The sequence below is a fragment of the Lethenteron reissneri genome, chromosome 64 (genome assembly GCF_015708825.2).
Source record: "Lethenteron reissneri isolate LAM-NWPU_2019-01 chromosome 64, ASM1570882v1, whole genome shotgun sequence".
Classification (NCBI taxonomy): Eukaryota; Metazoa; Chordata; class Hyperoartia; order Petromyzontiformes; family Petromyzontidae; genus Lethenteron; species Lethenteron reissneri.
In genome coordinates, this window is record NC_083842.1 from 6,634,597 (window position 1) to 6,654,885 (window position 20,289).

Here is a 20,289-nt window from a genome sequence, read left to right on the forward strand (position 1 = left end):
AAACAGTGGAAAATTTTGGAAATTTTTTTCACAAAAATAAATTGTCACGCACAACGAGTCTGTGTGCAAAATGTCAGCTCGATTGGATCACGGGAAGTGGGTTAAAAACGACCGAAATATTTGCATGGTGGTAAGCGCGCAAGCAAGAAAGTGAACTTAATATAAAGAATGTAAAAAAAATTTCCTAAAAAGTGGAAAAAAAATTCACGAAAATAAATTGTCACGCACAACGAGTCTGTGTGAAAAATGTCAGCTCGATTGGATCACGGGGAATGGGTTAAAAAACGACCGAAAGATTTGCATGGTCGTAAGCGCGCAAGCAAGCAAGTGAACTTAATAAAGGATTTAAAAAGAGGGGGACAGCTGCTGAGGCAGACTGTTTTAAACGGTTTAAAATGGGTGTCGCCCAAGGGTCATAAACGAAGTGGGCGGGGCTACTGATGTTAATGTGAGAAATTAGCATGTAAATGTAAGATCGGAGAGCGGCCTCTACGAGGCAAGCGCGTCAACGCAAGAGAACCACTGCAACAGTGGCCATGCCAGTGAGACACACAGCCCATAAAACAGTATGAACCATCGATACATCGAGGCTAAGGGAACATAGGTGGCCATGTTCGTGAGACCCCAGCCCATTAATGCAAAGACATTTCACAGGGAAATGCAATTCAGAGAGTCGGAGATAACAGCCAAACGGCAGGAAGGATGGAAGCATCACAGCGAGTTATGACTTTACCTGGCTAATAACGTCCTTCCAATCATTGCTGAGCTTATACCCATCTTCTCGGTTGAAATTGTTTCTGTGTTTATATATCTGGATGGCTTCATGGACAAATCTTTGATTGCAGTAATTTTTTGATGCAGTCATTGTTGATTGTGCTGAGACCAACAGTTCACTCTACATGAGAACCATGTGTTATTGTGCTTATATTTCCTGTAGCTTGTACTCCTATCGTGTTTTTTGATTGTTGGTTGTAACGTTCTGACCTGTGCCAACTGGATATCTGTGAAAAATAGATTTAAAGCTCATCAGATTCCTCCAATATGAATAAATATTCTAAATTATTGAAATAAAGTTTTATTTAACATGTGCAGAACATTACAAACAGATGCTCATTTCTTTCAGGGAAGTGCAGCCATGGAGGGCTACTTGATTTCACAAGATTGAACAATGCTAAAGGGGGCATTAACAAGGACGGTTCCCTTGAACTATTCTCACCACACTACTATCTGCATGGAAAGGCGGTCGATGTAGCAACAAAAGCCACTATCAACTTCTTCAGAGACCTCAGGGGTGAAGTGGATAATGACCTTGTTTTTGGCAGGTAATTACGATATCCTTAGAAATATTATCATTAGAAGGCCTTGTCAATACATTACAGGATGAAGACATCTCCACACCGCAACAGTCGTGTGACTTGTTCGAACGTACTTCACCACGGTTGGTAAAGCGACATTATGTAAGAAAAAAGATCAGCAAACCCATCTGTGTGTGCCTCCACACATATGCATTTCTGTAAGATGCACTAAAAATAAACGAATGGATGCTCGGACGAGGGGGAGTGACTGGTAGAGATGGTGGCATTGTGCTTTTATCTGAGTTATTATAATCCCCAAACGGGGATAGATTTGTTCTGGTGGAGAAATTCCTGTAATTTGCTGAAGACCAACTTACACTAAATACCTACTCTTTGGTTCTTTCGGTAAAGTCACGTAGATAAAAAATTAATAGATCACGACGTTTCGATCGCAACACAAGCAACCGTCATCAGGTGAAAAAACACAGCAGAAGAACTGCTGACATAGGAGAAAGAGATGCTGCAAAAAGAGTTTATATTGGATTTTGGTGGGCCCAACCCAAGGGTAAGTGGGCAGAGCTAGAGAAGGAATTTGTACGTACATGTGAGAAATTAGCATATCAATGTGAGACGGCCCAGCCACCGGAGGTGTGCCAATGAGAAGATTAGCATGTCAATGTCAGAGAGCCGGGCAACAGGAACAAAACAAAACCCAAAATAACAGTTGACATAGGCAGGTAGGATGGAAACCTCACAGTCAGTTAAGATTTTACTTGGTTAATAACGTCCTTCGAATGATTGCTCAGTTTGTACCCAACTTCTTGCTTGAAGTTGTGTCTGTGTTTATATATCAGGATGGATTCCTGAACAAATCTCTGGTGATAGCCAGTCGGTTTGCAGAGTACCTTAGTCTTGGAAAAATAAATTTCGTGTGAGTCCACAGCATTAAAACAATGATCAGCAAAGGCAGAGGTATTGGTCCTACCTTACTCTTTGGTTCTTTCGCTAAAATCACGTAGATCTATTATTTTTTCTACCTCCGTGACTTTACCGAAAGAACCAAAAAGTATGGATTCCTGCAGTCACGAAAGCTTCAAATCAAGATTGGTCCTACCGTGTTTCAGATCTGCCTTGTGTTCACGAACACAGTCCGAGACATGTCGTTTCGTTTCCCCAGTGTAACTGCTGCCACAGCCACAACTTAGTTTGTAGACACCAGGGCATTGAATGTCAGGAATCAAATCCTTTACAGATGGGATCAAATCACGGATTTTGTGTACTGTGTTGAAACGAACCTGGATCTTGAGTTTGTTTAAGATTATGGAAATATTTTGGTAACCCCTGCTATGTATGGCAAAGTGATGGTTTGGATTTGATCCTCAGATGGTTGTCTCCCCATGGCTGGGGAGACAGCTTTGCGGATTGTACGGTCAGAATATCCATTCATCCTGAGGGCTTGGTATACGTGCGCCAGCTCACTGGCTAGGTGGTGCTGGTCGGAGATGCAACGGGCCCTATGGTGTAGTGTTTTGATGAGGGTATTCTTCCGGGCTGGATGGTGGTGGGAGTCAGGCTTTAGATCGGCATCCGTATGGGTGCCTTTTTCATAGGCAGAATGTCCCAACGCGCCATCAGGTCTCTTCTTGATCAAAACATATAGGAATGGTAAATTGCCATCCTTTTACACTTCCATGGTGAATTTGATGGCTGGGTGTATGGAATTGATGTGGTTGAAGAATTGGATTAGTGCTGGCTGTCCATGTCGCCAGATGACGAACGTGTCATCTACGTATATCTACCAACAAGGAAGGACGTAGGGTGGATGGCATCTGTCTCAAATTTATCCATGAAAACATTCATCCCTCATCAAAACACTCCACCATAGGGTCCATTGCATCTCAAAACCAGCACCACCTAGCCATTGAGGCTGGAGCACGTACACCAAGCCCTCAGGATGAATGTATATTCTGACCGTACAATCCGCAAAGCTGTCTCCCCAGCCATAGGGAGACAGCCATCTGAGGATCCAATCAAAACCACACTTTGCCATACATAGCAGGGGTTACCAATTTTTTTACCAAAATCTTAAACAAACACAAGATACAGGTTGGTTTCAACACAGTACACAAAATCCGTGATTTTATCCCATCTGTAAAGGATGTGATTGCTGACATGCAATACTCTGGTGTCTACAAACTAAGTTGTGGTTGCGGCAGCAGTTACATTTGGCAAACGAAACGACATGTTTGCGAACACAAGGCCGATCTGAAACACGGTAGGACCAATACCTCTGCCGTTGCTGATCATTGTTTTAACGCTGTGGGCTCACACGAAATTTATTTTTCCAAGACGAAGGTACTCTGCAAACCCATCGACTATCATCAGAGATTTGTTCATGAAGCTATCCAGATATATAAACACAGATACAACTTCGACTGAGAAGATGGGTACAAACTGAGCAATCATTGGAAGGACGTCATTAACCAAGTCTTAACTGACTGTGATGTTTATATCCTACCTGCCTATATCAGCTGTTATTTCTTAGGGTTTTTGGTTATGTTGCTCGGCTCTCTGAAATTGACATGATAATCTTCTCATTGGCACACCTCTGGTGGCTGAGCCATCTCACATTGACATGATAATCTCTCACATTTACATTACATACAAATTCCTTTTCTAGCTCCGCCCACTTACCTTTGGGTTGGGCCCACCAAAATCCTCTGTAAACGCTTGTTGCAGCAGCTCTTTCTCCTACATAAGCAGTTCTACTGCTGTGTTTGTTTCACCTGATGACGGTTGCTTATATTGCGATCGAAACGTCGTGATCTATACATTTTCTACCTACGTGACTTTACCGAAAGAACCAAAGAGTATGGATTCCTGCAGTCACGAAAGCTTAAAATCAAGATTGCACTAAATACCATTAATCTCATCAGATCTCATAAGCTAATGGGGGTTAATTGTCGTTGTAATTTGGATGGGTGGCCGTCAGGGTTTGAGAGGTGTTTTCGATTTTTTGGGGGTTGTGAGCTGCCAATGAGATGGTAATGTTGAGCACCACCTACTAATACATCGATGTGCATTATCTCTGGGTAAACCCGTTTTCTCCCACATTAAGCCAAATACTCGTTAATGGTATCAGCCATACACCCCCATGCAGGATTCTATTTGAATAGTCTTAAGACTCATTGAGGATTTCCTTGATATACAATACTCTATCCACTCTCTACATGCAGCAGGTCTTCACAACTGAATTAATCGTTTATATGAACACAAAGACCCCCACCCCTTGTTTCGCGTCTTTAGAGTCCTGGGGTAAGTACTGTTATCGAGCTGGAATGACACGAAGGGGTGGGTGACAAGTACCATGTTTATATCTAAAGCAACAAACATCATCTGCCGTGTGCCACGAAGTGGTGGTCACATCACCACGGTGCTTGTGCCATGCTAGGTACACTCTGAGGCCACATTAAGTGTTGAAGGCTCGCTGGCAGGTCACGGGACAGATCCACGTGTTGACTGAGACGACTGACAGATGTACCAACTGTGCTCCCCACTGTGTCAACTTGTGTTTTAGCCGCCCAGCGTTCCGCTCGTTATTGTGAGCGTCGCTTCTACACCCTCTGCTGTTGTTGGAGGGCAACTTCCTCTAAATGTGCAGTAGTGTCCTTCATGAGCCACCTCCACAAAAGCTGATATTTACACCGCTGGTACCAGTCAGCACACCCACAAATTGTATATAATTGCTGTTTGTTTCTTGTTTTATAGGTATATGGGATATGAGCAAACAACATCAATAGGGTTTGTAATTGACAGCACTGGCAGCATGGGGCCCTACATTGATGGTGTTCGCATGGAAGTCTTTAGGATCATTGATGAACGTGCCAAAAACGGGGAGCTGCCTGCCATGTTTATGCTTGTACCTTTTAATGACCCGGGTAAGCATGAAATTACATTAGTATTTAATTATACTTTAAAATATATGTATATTTTCGCTCATTGTCTTCAGGTAAATGTAACTGGAATGCTCCTGTATTTATTGTGAAAAATGGAAAATGGATAAAAATGTGTCAAACATTTTCAGTTCGTCAGCTCAGCGCCAACAGTAACACCTCACACTATTTACTGCATGAACATCTCACCAGTCTAATAATATTGAACGAGCCAAAAAATCAGTTCATTAAGGGAACCTCAATTTTGTTCGGGGACTTGACTATTGATGCTTCCATTGTGTAATGGGTAGCACACTAGACTTTAACATTAAGGGGTGGCTTCTTCAATTTCTTGATGCGGCAGGCGTCTTAAATCCCCTGGCCTCTGTTTAGCCAGCAGTATGTAGGGATGTAATCTGAGTTATTCCACATTAAGATCACGGAGCATAGCAGAACATTTAACAATTGCGTTTACAAATAAAACTCTGAAACATCCCTGTCATTCATTAAAACTCTAGCTTACACTCTATACAATTCAGGAAAATCATTTGAAATGCTTCAAAATGCTCTGGGACAGCTCAACGACTCTGATTCATGGCCTACAACATCATTGGCACTATACCTGAAAGTTCCATGCAGACTGCCTGAAATTTCGATATGAGTACCTGAACATTTGAGTTGTCGTTCGACTGCCCACTAAATATGTGGAATAGCAGTTAACGCAATGCATTGTGATCCTGGCAACCCAAACAATGTGATTCCTCTACAAGGTTTGACTGGTCAACTCTAATAGTTGACTGCTAACAGCACCTGTCCCTCCAGTCTGTAAAGTTAAATGAAAATGTTTTGTTTGTGCGTTGTAATTCATCACTTTGTGTCTTTTTAACATGTTTTTATTTGCTTTTAGATTTCGGTCCAGTTTATGTCTCTAAAAATGTAAGCCAGATCAAAAGCTGGATTTCAGAAATAAATCCCAACGATGGAGGAGATGAGCCAGAGATGTTTTTTTCTGGTTTAATGGTAAATATCAAATATTTTATGCAACATAGGCGGTTGCTTAGGGAGAAGTTGTAGTGGAGTGCAAAATTTCCATTTCCACAGATGCCTCTGTCATCCACTTGCCCCACCCCAACAATGAAACTAGTGCTGCTGCCAACTTGTAACTTTAATCAGATTAACCCTTTCCCTAACCCTAATTTATTTGTCTCCATCCCACGCATAATCATGCTGCCTAACTTAAAATGTCCATTAACTTTCCCCATGGGTCCCAACACCAATTGGGATTGATAGTGACAGCACTGTATTTTTCACTATTTCAACATTGAGGGAGGAGGTGAACTAGACTTTGTGGTGTCACTTCTGGGCTTTTTCACCAAGGTTGCAGGTGTTTTGTTGCTTTTATAGGCCACTGTAATTTCATGGTAATTGTCACTGACAACAGTTTCTGCACAATGTTCTATTGTAAAAACAAATTCTAGATGCCCATATCTGGACAAATCCAAACACTGCTGCCTTACATGGGCAACTGGGATAGCAACTTCTAATCAGATCACACACAGGGGTCACATGACTACAGGGCTGTGTGCGATGTAAACCAATCATTGTTCACTTTCTAACAAGCTTTTTTATTGGATAGACACCACTCTTCCATTTTATAACAAGTTACCATAGTGGCTTATATAGTAAATGCGTTGCAGGTTAACAATGTCCCAAAACTGCCAAAATGTGTAGTGCTTCATGGTGTCGCTTCCGAGGTGGTTGGTTGGCTCAGACGTTGAGCAAGAGGACCAAGCTGGCACCACTGAGACCCTGGGTCCCAATCAGGGCAACAGTCTGTGATTACTCTAAATTCTCAAGTGTAGACTGTTGTTGGTCTCATCTAATTAAACAAGGATTCAAAAAAACCTCGTTAAATTTAACTTGTTTCTGCACTTAATTTGACAAAATTCAAGCTTCATGAATATACAGGGTGAATGACAAAGTGTTGCCCTCTAGTGTGGACCAGGTGTCCCTTTATGAGGAGACCACTTCCGTAAGACATTTTCGAATATGAAGGCATGCACTGCTCTGCGCACGATCGGAATGGTTGCTTCATCCCCTGAATTCATATCAATAGTAAAATAAGGATTTAATAAAAAATTTAAAGGAGTTTCAACATAGACGACTATGCCTTGATTTGTGCCTGAAGTTTGATAATGTAAATTTGTCAAACATCCTCAAAAAATGTGTAGAGGTTGAGAACATTTGTAATACAGTATAGTATATGTAATGCCTTGGCGTTGTGTTTTATTAAGCTATGCCTGAGCGCCATTGAGCCACAGTCAGAGATATTCATCTTCACGGATGCATCTGCAAAAGATGCGGATCTGCAGCCACAAGCAGCTGCAATTGCAGAGAAAAAGAAATGTAAAGTAAGAACCTTCACTGCACTGGACTTGCTTCATATAAAACATATACAATTGTGACTAAGTAAGTGACTGCTATAAATTCGAATTATGTTCTAGAATCTAGAAGGTCTCGAAAGTTGATATTTACTCAACTGTAGTCCAGACCACGCATATCATTAGAAATGTAAAAAATCCACAATTTGCTTATTTGGGTGCTTCAAACGTAGTATTTTGTTTTTAAATCTATGCATACAAATTTTGACATCATGAAGGTTTTAACAGTATTTCATCTAGATAGGACATCTGATTGGCATGCCATAAACATTCTCATATAGCACAGCAAGTGGGAATGTGCTGTTCTGTCTTGTGTGAACCAGGTCATCTGGGGGATTCTAAGAGGTAACTGCTCCTGTGAAATAGTCTGACACTTTTCTAGGTGTCTAAGATATCTGAATAAGTAATGTCACAAACAGCACAATTGGTGTAAATTTCAGCAAACATAACAAAACATTAAAATCAAAGAGCAATACAAACTTTAAATTAAGTGTAAACAAAAACTAAATCACAGGAAAAAAATCCATAATTACAATAAATGTAGTTTTCTGCAAGTGCCATTACATTTCAAGAATGTGTTCCACATGCATGTGCGATCCTGATTCAGCCTTTATGTCTTTATCTACACAGCATAGAGTACTTTATTTTAACAACTATATATCGTCTCAATATTTACAGGTGAACGTTGTGGTAGTGAGAACTCCAGGTTACAGACGCTTCTTTGACAATCAGAGAAACTTCCAGCGCAAACGAAGAAGCATAAATGCACTTTCCTATTACGACGAAATCGCATTTAGCTCTGGGGGTTTGGCTTTGCATCCCACGAGTTCGGAATTTCAATCTCTGATGGTCGTAATTGGCGACCTAAGCAAGACACAGCAGGTGAGTAACTACATGTATTACAGTGATAAATTACAAATATAAATGATGCAACTTCATTCACAGCAATGATCAATCCACAGCTGGATGAAGGCGTTTCCATCCTGCACCACATCTCACAATCCCACGATGCAACGATTCACCTTGTACCGACACACATACTACTTCCATCGGGCCATCTCTTTAGTGGATGGCATCTCAGATGTGGTACATTCCTTGACTGCCATTATGTCACCATTCTTGAACATCACCCCTGCTAAGTGACTAGTCCTATACAAGCCCACTTACTTTTCATTACAATTTGAATGCTATTAATCTGCATGTGTTCTCTAATACAGATGTTCTTATTTCTGGCTCTCAATGCAATTATAAGCATGCATATTTCCAGGCTTCTTTGCACACGTCATTTTTTGTCCCATGTTTTTTTTAATGACCGTGTCTCTGACCCATACGTAATAGTAGGTAGTACGTACTGATTCATGTACCAAATTAACCGATTAAAATACACAAGTACTTACATTGTATTGTCAATTTCAAGTTGATAAGTTAATAATTACCATAATTTGCTATCAATTTTCATAACATTGATGCGTGAAATCATTTCCACACCAGTGTCGTCCCCTCATGATTATGTGATGCCACATTCTTTCATATCTGAGCATGAAGTTAATGAATTTGCTCTATCTGTGCGGCAGTTATGATTTGGACTGAGGGAAGGTATTCACAAAATTATTATCCATTAGCTTTCTCATTCATTTAAGTTTATGAATACAAAACAAATTTTTTGTTGACTATATGCACTTTTTGAACTTAACATGTTAAGTTAAATACTGGCAAAGGTGGTCTCATGATGTAGCTGCTCACCCCAAGCTCTCAATGCCCTGATAGTGGCATTGTCTTTGTGCTGTTCGTGTTTTGGCGTCCTCTGGTCTAACACTGTTTGAGACTAAGCTCTAAATAAAGCTGTCTCTGGTGTGGACTAATCAATTTTCAAAGACAATGCACATACTGTCAGAACATGTTTTTTTGCATGTTCACCACAAGTATATGTGGTTAATGAGCAAAGGTTTCAGTTTGGTGTTTTAACATCTTAAAACCTGTTTTATTTTGACTTAAAGCTTTCGTGACTGCAGGAATTCATATTCGTTGGGTCTTTTGGTGAAGTCACGTACTGTAGATAGCTTAAAAGAAAATAACAAAAATAACAAAAAACTACGACGTTTCGATCGCAACGCAAGCGGTCGTCATCAGGAGGAAAAAAAAGAGGAAAGCAGCTGAGGCAGACTGTTTTAAAGGTTTGAAATGGGTGTAGCCCAAGGGTCATAAACGAAGTGGGCGGGGCTATTGATGTTAAGGTGAGAAATTAGCATGTAAGATCATAGGACGACCACCACGACCACCACGCGGAGGTGGCCATGCTAACTGGGGAGAGAAATTAGCATGTTAATGGAAGATCGAAGGACGACCTCCACGACGAGCGTGCAGAGGTGGCTATGTTAATGTGAGAGAAATTAGCATGTAATGTTAGATCGCAGAGCCACAGCCACGTCGGCGCACGGGGTGGCTGAGAAATTTAACCTGTTAATATAAAATCAGAGAGCCTCAAATATCAACTAACATTGGAAGGTAGGATGGAAACATCACAGCCAGTTATGACTTAAACTGGTTAATAACGTCCTTCCAATGATTGCTAAGTTTGCAACCATCTTCTCGTTTGAAATTGTTTCTGTCTATAAATATGGATGGATTCATGAACGAATCTTTGTTGATAGCCAGTGGGTTTCCAAAGTACCTTCGTCTTGGAGAAATCAATTTCACGTGAGCCTACCTCATTAAAACAATTGTAATAAAGGTCGTGGAAGCGACTTCTGGAATCCGGTCTTTATTTGTCTTTCTTTTACAACACTCCTTCACGCTGCTGACAGACAGCGTGAGCGGGATGGATAGAGAGAGACACGCACGACCATGTGGCAGCCTGGACCCCACTCCAGCGTGGCCTCACCCTCCGTTCCTTCCAGATCTGACCACGTGTTGTTCGTCTCCACCCCTTTTAATACCCGGGTCACGTGGTACCTTTCCACCAATCCTGGTTAACCTCTATGGAATCTTCTAGACTCCATCGTACTGACTCGTCCCCCCATTGGCTGTGGCTAAAGCCAGCAGAACCAATCCTCTACTTACAGATGTCACCTTCCCATTACATCAGGGCCACTCCCCTAGACTTCTCCCCATTGCCTATAGGGCAGGACCGGCAGAGGCAATCATCGTAACGAGGTGTGATCCATCAGCAACCCGGATATATCCTCACATTACACAATGATCAGCCACGGCCGAGGTGTTGGTCCTACCATGTTTCAGTTCTGCCTTATATTCATGAACACGGTCCAGGACATGCCGCTTAGTTTCCCCAATGTAACTACTGCTGCAGACACAGCTTAGCTTGGAGACGCCGGGGTATTGCATGTCAGGGATCACATCCTTCTCTACAGAGAGGGTTTCAACAAAACTATTAGATATTTTAACAAACTTTGAGACAAGAAGGCTCATCTGTCGCTCACATGTCTGAAGAGATGCCGCGCCACTAAGGTAATACTGATCGCCTTTTCACTGACATCTGCTGATGTCACTTCTCCCAATGCTAAACAGATCTTGTTCAGGGCTGGCTTAGCCTTCATTTCAGAGAGAATAAGATTGCTACGATTTGAACTAGACAATTTAGACAAGACCATCTTGCAATCACACTTAAGGTTGACGAAAAAATGTCTATATTTGATTGGGAACATGTAGATAACATGATAGCGTCTTCAGCCGCCTCAATGTCAGCTAAATGCAAAGATAACCTGATTTCCCAGTTCATCCTCCTTTCCAAGAATAAGCCAGAGCCACACATCAAAAAGTTAGATATGTAAGATTGTTATCAATCAGAGTAACAGTCCAATTTCCGACAGCATAAATTCGGTTATACACAAAGGGTTGAATATCACAGTCACCCCTAAACATATCCCAGTTCTTGATATCATTTCCCAGGTCGACATAGCCCTTAAGGGTCTGGGACACATTACTGCAAACGTGGCAAGATCGAAAATCGCAGCAATCCTCAAAAACGCAAAGACACCTATTATCAACATCAGTAAGGATGAGCGCTTTTAGCGTTCTCAATTAAAAAAGAGAAGAATTCCCTCATCAAAACTCTACACCATAGAGCTCGATGTATTTCTGACCATCAACACATAGTCAGTGAACTGGAACATGTACACCAAGCTCTCAAAATGAATGGATATTCAGACTACACAATCCGTAAAGCTATCACCCCAACCGTTGGGAAAGAACCATCTGAGGACCCGATGAAAACCATCACCTTGCCATACATAGCAGGGGTCACCAAAAACATTACTAAAATCACGAACAAACAAAAGATCCAGGTTCGATTTTACACAGTACATAACATTCGTGATCTGATCCCATCTGTGAAGGATGTGATCCCTGACATGCAATACCCCGGCGTCTACAAACTAAGCTTTGTCTGCGGCAGTAGTTACATTGGGGAATCTAAGCGACATGTCTCGGACTGTGTTCGTGACCATTAGGCAGGTCTGAAACACGGTAGGACCAACACCTCGGCCGTGGCTGATCATTGTTTTAATGCGGTGGGCTCACATGAAATTAAGTTCTCCAAGCTGAAGGTACTTTGCAAACCCACTGGCTATCCACAAAGATTAGTTCATGAAGCCATCCATATTTATAGACACAGAAACAATTTTAACCGAGAAGATGGGTACAAACTGAGCAATCATTGGAATAACTTTATTAACCAGTTTAAGTCATAACTGGTTGTGATGTTTCCATTCTACCTTCCAATGTTAGTTGATATTTGAAGCTCTCTGATTTTACATTAACAGGTTAAATTTCTCAGCCACCCCGTGCGCCGACATGGATGTGGCTCTGCGATCTTACATTACATGTTAATTTCTCTCACGTTAAAATAGCCACCTCTGCGTGCTCGTCGTGGAGGTCGTCCTCCGATCTTACATTAACATGCTAATGTCTCTCACATTAACATCAATAGTCCCACCCACTTCGTTTATGACCCTTGGGCTACACCCATTTCAAACCTTCAAAACAGTCTGCCTCAGCAGCTTTCCTTTCTTTTTTCCTCCTGATGATGACCACTTGCGTTGCGATCAAAACGTCGTAGTGTTTTTGTTATTTTTGTTATTTTCTTTGAACCTATCTACGTAACTTTACCGAAAGACCCAAAGAATACCTGTTTTATTGCCAGAAAGGGGAAAACCCTATTGTCATGTTAAGTTACAGTTTTATAAGACAGTGGTAATGCTAATTTACGTTCTATTGCCGATGCACTGCTGGATGAAGTGGGGTGATGTGGTTGTTTGAGCATACTTCACCACGCTGGTCATTGCAGGCTGCTAAAGGGGTGGGGCGAATCCAGGACCATTTCAAATATGAATCGACATTGTTTGCCATGGCCAGGAATTGAACTAGGTATCGCTGGGTTAATAGTGAATTGATCCTCCACTCCACCTGAGTTTCTACAATATAACCAAATTAATGCTTAACTAATTTCTGTTTCGCCATTTCAGGTTAACATTTTAAATGTCCGTGATGTTGATACAACCAACAGCACCGTCTTCAGATTTCCAGTTGACAGTTCCACGAGCAACATTGTCATTTTTTATACTGGGGCCCTCTACACTTTGACCAACATTACAATTTCAGATCCATCAGGTACGTCCATCAATGCTTACATTATTGTAGTAATTGATTGCAGTAGTTTGCATCATAAGTTTCCTTGGATAATACAAGCTGGTAAACAGCCCTTCAAATGGACAGGGTGTTGATTATTTTAAAATGCATTCCTTAATATAAGTGCATTGCATTCGTGAACTGAGGCATTCATAGGCTTAGCTATGCACCACCCAGTCACTTTTAACCTAATAAAGTTTACCCAATGAATGAAAATCAAATTATATGAAAGCAGGGCTGTATTTAGGTATATTTTCCTTACGCCTAAGAACAGCTGAGCAAAAAAGACCCCGGAACGGCCCCTCCCAGTCTCCATATAGATATATACCCACAAATAAAATGCCGCGTGAATCACAGGAGTTTCCAGAACGTCACGAATATTAGGATGCACGCATTATTGGAGGATGGATTTTTACCCTATTACACCATATGTGAGTTATGTGGGAGTGATGTCACTGGAGTGCCATACTAATATTATTGCTTTACTGTAACATTTGAGTCTATTTTACCCTCTCCAGCAATGCTTCTCTAAGGTGGGACAGCCCTGGACACACAGTCTAAGTGTGTAACCACCAGATAGGAGTTGTTTGCATTGTGTTTGCGTTTCTTTCTTTAAAAGTATATGTTCTCTGCAGGTGGTCAGGTGGCTCAGAAGTCTGAGCACTGCTTAAATACTGCGTTCAAATCCAGGCAATCGCCTGTGATTAAACGAGCTTCTCTAGTGATGTTCACAGCCTGGTCAATCATGACTACACCCCCCCCCCCCAAACAAAGATCGGGTTTACTGTCATCTGATAAATATTAACCTCAGGGTGGGGAAGTGCTGCCTCATATTGTGTAGAACAGTGGTTACTGGAAATAGTATCAGAGGTAGCTATGTAATATCTGCTTCTGTGGACGGTTCTTTATAACATGAAGAGTTAAACTGGTTTGAGAGAGATTAGAATCAATACTTCATCAAACGACATGATGCCAATAGAACAATCAGGATACAATTGTACGAAAATAATATTTAACCCATAGACTTATGAAGTGTACATCCCGATTGTCATCCCATGCATGGCAGAATACTTAACTCTCAATTCGAAGGCTATCTTGGCCCATCAACCTTCTCTGTCGATGAATTATTATTTTAGGAAATTCAACAGTGGTTGTACATTGGGGAGATATGTGTGTGTGTTGTATATCATCTTTGAGACTAAGGACACCTATGATTTTTGCCTCCACTAACTTAAAGGCTTGAAGGAAGGTACAACCCAAAAACAAGCAGTTCTTGTAGTAGACAACACCTAAGCTTGCTATCCCATGCTGTCCTACATACATTCAAAGGTTTGGTAATGCAGTTAAACCGTAAACATTATGATCATTGGCGTCATAGTTTCCTGATGATTAAACTTTCATTGGTGTATTAAAACGTATGGGAGTGCTCTACCGTGTAACTTACAAGTAAACTCATTTACAAGATTGCAAATTCATCCCAGACAGTTTGGGGCAAACAATGTAGGTATGCTGGGCACAGGCCTCAGGCCTATAATGCCAATAGATTAACAAGAAAGTGCTAATGAGATAGACATTATCATGTTCATTGAATTGATGAAGGTTATAGGAATATGGGGGAAGATATGATGTGAGTTGAGCAAGCAGGATGAGGATAGAAGGAGAAGCATAAATGTTGAGTCCTTCATTATGGTGATTGAATGCAATGTGGATGAGGATAAACAGTCAATCTGCAGCGACAGAGAAACCTCTGAACTGCAATTGAATCAGAATGTTTATTTAGACTGGAGCAATCCAATGAGCTATGAAGCTCTTTTTCACATATGTCCAGTAGAGGCAGGTCAGAATGTTAAAAAAAAACAATACAAAAACCGATAGGTTGCAAAGTAAAGGCAAGGTGTGTAAATCAGTGAAAATAAATACATAACGATTAAACAAAGTATATAACAACAAATTGCTAGAATTGAGTGACTGTGAAACAGTGAGTGTAGACTGATCAATCAATGCCTTTGGCATTTAGAGTGAATGAGGAAAATGAAATCAACTTATCAAACATCCTAAAGGTAGTTAGAAAAACAACCCAAGCCATTTTGAATAGCTGTCTTGCCTGGGTTGCATCTTCTTTAAAATGTGCCATACCCCAATAATCTAATCAATCCTTGTGTGGTGCATGTGAATGTCTTCATATTTTTGTTCCATCAGGTACAAGGGATGATGCTGTTGCAGGAAATACTACCCTTTTATCGACGCAAATATCTGGAAACAACTTCATCATGCAATTGAGGGAGCCAAAAGTGACTGGAATTTGGCAAATTCAAATCACGTCAGCGGGACTTTCTAGTTTACGTATCATCGGTAAAAAAATATATAATGTTTTTAGATGACGTGTGTGGTTGTGCGTGGAAATATTTGCATACACCCACGTACGTGCATGATATTGTCATGAATACAATGGTCCGATTAACGATCCACATTTACGATGTTTATATGCCACCACGGACCAATTTACGACACAGAAACTTGATTTACAAAGCATCTTCCGACATGACTCTGAACACATATGAACAGAGTCAATCTGTAATAATAGGTTTTTTCTGGCAACAAAACTGAAACCTTTAACAAGGAATCCTGTTTGCATTAACCACAATACCTGCGGTCAGAATGCAAACAAAAACACGCTCTGATAATGTATGCATTGTCCTTGAAATTGATTGGTCCACACCAGAGACATCTTTCCTTAGAGCCTAGTCTTATATGGTGTTCGACCAGATGACGCCAAAAAGCACACAACTCTTAAGACAACGCACTAGCAGAGTAATGAGGGCTCGGGGTAAACATTTACATCATGAGGCCTCCTTTGCCAGTAGCAAAATATAATAATAGGTTTTTCCCCCTTTTTTTCTGGCAACAAAACTGAGACTGGTTTCTGATGTTAATTGGCCCAGAGCTTTAGCTATTCTCAAGTGTTTTTGTGGCTTTAGACCTTTAAACCCCTATTAAAAATGGCTTATTAAAGTAAGAACACACCGGCAAGTGATGTTTCTACTGATTATACTGTCAATTGGAAAATAGGGTCCGATTTATGAACACATTGTGTCGTAAAAGCGTGGACTGCCTGTACTTGGGTGAACTCACATCTTGGAGTGAGCACCCGGGATGAATTAGATATGGATTCACCTGCGTGGCTTAGGGCGTAGGACACTGACAGTATGCCCAACAGTGAGGACACAAACTGGGAAGCAGACACTTTTAAAGGTTTGAGTGATTTATTTCCACTCTCGTCATAATCTAAGGGATATTATTATGTAATGCTACATGTATCACACAATTAGTAAAAAAAAACACCCAATAGCAATGAAAAACAATACCACCTTGTCTAAATTTAACCGAGTCTAAACAATGTGACAAAGCCAATAAACAATATTTATATGTCACCGCAATGTCACCACGTCAAACCTATAAACAGTAGGGTCAGTGCTCCTGACACCAATTCATTTAATGTATTTGCACATAACCTTCTGTGCCAGTGGTCACACACCACACAGCAACAAACAACATCAAGGACATTATATTGTTCCTATGCTCTCACAGCCATACTGCACTTCATTTACTCGTAATAAGTTGACAGTATTATCTACAGTGCCACATCATTTACAGCATGGCACTGGGCTTCAGACAATGCTGATAATCAGTCACCCTCAATGGCCCTCTGCCCTTGTCACTGTGAGACTCCCTATCAGTTAACTTGCACACTCCTCACTACCACGTATGGATATGGACAGTCAGTGTCATGGAATTGCACACCAAACTCACCATACAGTTAACCTCATTTGGCACACAGTACTATAGGTTTTACAGCATCATACTCTATTTCACCACCATAGTTAAAAGCTCCATGGTGGGACCAATTAGCATGCGACCTGCCACTGGCTGTGGAATTATGGGAAGTATGCAAGTCTGATTTGTTACAATGAACAACCCCACTGTCAACTATCACTCTCTCTATGTGCCATATTACATGAGTTTACCACGATCAAGAGAAAAGTAGGCAGACTCATGGCTTGGGATGGAAGGTCTCCTTGTTTGCTGAAGCGCTGCTCTGGTTGGTCTTGCTGGTAAGCTGTAACCGTGCCCACAGTTGCCAGTCGGAGAGGAGCAGCCATCCTGCCTCCTAGCTTGACAACTCTCCTGATACAGGTTTTCCTTGCATTAAGTGGAAGATGCATTCCAGAAAAATGGCGCACAAAGAAAAACACACGAGACAGCTACCTGCGAAGCAGCGCATACAGTACACAATGTCCCACGTACGACTGCATAGACGCATGAGTAAATTTAAACCACATACTGTAAAGAGAATTTTGGCTAGACATAGGTTAGCCGCATATACGCGAAATGGCACACCGAACCCGCATAAAGTGAGAGAAACCTGTACACCCAATAAGCCATGCCCATTGGCCCCTCACCCCAATCTAAATCTGTCCGGTTTTACCTCCTTCAGATCCATGCACATACTAATCCAGCTCTAAACCCTTCTGACTCATAAACTATATGCCACCAATTCAGGGCCTATTATCCAATTGGCACAGAAGGCACTGTGCCGCTGGCCTACGAAAGGTAAAGGGCCTTCAAAAAAATGTAACGTTTTTTTTTGTCTGATAAAAAATGTAACCAAGATATCTTCAATAAATATATTTATATAGCAAGGATAGGCACATTGTATATACAAAGAGGCAGAGTCATGTAAATGTTAATCTTTTTTTTCAAAAGATGAGAGAAATTAACACAGATTAATTCTAGATTTGAAGCTTTCGTGACTGCAAGGATTCATACTCTTAGGTTTTTTCGGTAAAGTCACGTAGGTAAAAAATAAAATTAAAATTAATAAAAGTAATAATAGAAATAAAATAATAAATCACGACGTTTCGGAGGCAACACAAGTCTCCGTCATCAGGTGGGACCGTCACAGCTAGATTTACTGTATCAACACAGATTAACTTGGTGAGATTTTTTCATGGCAAAATTAGCAAAAACATCTTCAAATTGGGTTTTTCGAACAATCCCATCAGCAAATTACTTCCTCTTTCGTGCATATATAAAAATGTACAAAATTCTCGAAAATTTGGCAACATTTCATTGTAAGAAATTACACAGGAGTGAATTATTTTAATACACAAAGCAAGAAGCCAATAACATCTCTGAACAGCTTGACCAAACAGGAATACAAGACAGAGACTACTAAGAAAGGAAAACATTCATTGATCATATAATTATATTAAGTATAGACCTAAGGGTTAAGTGCAATTTATTTTTCTAATTTAGCCTAAAATAACAGCCACTTCTGCAATGATAATATATAAGGTAAACTGGGGGATTATGGGAACTTGTTTTTCAATGTAGTCATTTTGACAAAATTTGGTATTCTTGAATAGAAACTCATATTTTTTTAATCTTTTTCCTATTTAATTTGTTGGCTGCTGGTTGAAATTTCATAGCAGTGGTTGACTTTTTGTGAGGCATATTACACCTAAAATAACAAGTCAGATCTTTAAGCAAAAAGTAAAGCAATTATAGCGCTCGCCATGCAGTCGTCCTGTCAAAACATTGAATATGTTATCGACGAAAATGAACGGCATCCTTTTTAAGTTGTGTCATCCGATATGGTAATCATCGTTCAATACATTTTCCCTTTTAATATTTTTAAGCTTAGCATGTTTTTTTATTCAATAATTTCAATTTAAATCTGCTTATCTGCGGCACACAGTGCGCTTCCATTGAAGTAGGGCACAGACTAAATAATACACTTATCAGTAACGACATCTGTCCAGTGCCTGGAAGAAGTATGCATGAAATAATTGAGTGACAGTGACGGTAGTAACATAGGCAGTACCAATTGTAGAAAGTTATCACTAAGGGCCTACAAAACAGAAGTGCCTATTGCCTACAAGAACCTTAATCCGGCCCTGCACCAGTTATCTTTATATTGTATATACAACTGCCTGGTTAAAATAGTGCATTGTGCTCCTGACACATACATCTATATATCACTACAAATCAACTTGTGTGTGCAGGGTGGTACTGTGATCAGTACGATGTTAATATCCCAGCAACCTGAGCTCAATTGCCAGCCATGGCTAATATCAGCAGTGATTACTATCAGAAGCTGGTCTTGGGCATTCACACATTTTAGCTTTAAATTAATATCTGGTGTGATGTGTGAACGTCAGTACTGGGGAGACAAAGGTGGCCATGCATGGGACAGCTATATTATCAATGTCAATAGGCCTACAATTCTAAATATGCTCTGCTCATGCTTTCAGGACAAAGTTCCTTGAATTTCATCTACAAATTTGGAGTTGAAGATGATGTTGGACCGCACCCCGGCATAAGGGTTATCACGAATAGACCATCAGCAGGTCAGTTGTCACAACTCATAAAAAAGCACTAATCGACTCTTTCTTGATACTTCCGGCTCGAGTCTCCACTTCATGGGCTGCCTGTAGTCCATATCAGGGTGATGTTCTTAACTGTGATTCTTGATAGATTGGTGGGGAGATGTAAACTGCCTCACCTGATATACAGGAGGTCGTGGGTTCGATTCCAACACTGATGTCTGTATATTTGGAGTTTGCATGGTCTCCTTGTAGGTGCGTGGATTTTTATCCAGGTCCTCCAGTTTTTCCCTCCACATTTAGAATCGACACGTGTTTAGATAATTTGCTCTAAATTTCTACGTGGTAAGCCACTTTGATGAGCTGTCATTTGTGGCCTGTTCGCTTCTGAAAAATAGCTTTTCAAGTCAGTAGGCCTTGGTAAAATAACAAATATATAATGTTTAGTGGTGATGGACATGCTCTACCTCGTCAATTTATTGCCTTAAGAAGCGGCCCTAAACCTAAATGTGCCGGTAGTGGTGCGTGCAGACACTTGTAAAGTATACCTAAACACCTAAACCTTCGAGATGGCACTACTCCATCATGCACC

General features: G+C 40.8%; 1 protein-coding gene across 1 annotated transcript in view; it reads left to right on the forward strand.

The window, feature by feature from the left end:
- LOC133358997 (uncharacterized) overlaps nt 1–20,289 on the forward strand; it is an 89,595-nt gene that overhangs the window by 9,693 nt on the left and 59,613 nt on the right. Inside the window, exons 2-9 of the mRNA XM_061577373.1 lie at nt 1,124–1,322; nt 5,064–5,233; nt 6,135–6,247; nt 7,522–7,638; nt 8,347–8,550; nt 13,149–13,293; nt 15,511–15,663; nt 19,626–19,721. Of these exons, the coding sequence (XP_061433357.1) occupies nt 1,124–1,322; nt 5,064–5,233; nt 6,135–6,247; nt 7,522–7,638; nt 8,347–8,550; nt 13,149–13,293; nt 15,511–15,663; nt 19,626–19,721 (1,197 nt within the window). The remainder of the gene's footprint in view (nt 1–1,123; nt 1,323–5,063; nt 5,234–6,134; nt 6,248–7,521; nt 7,639–8,346; nt 8,551–13,148; nt 13,294–15,510; nt 15,664–19,625; nt 19,722–20,289) is intronic.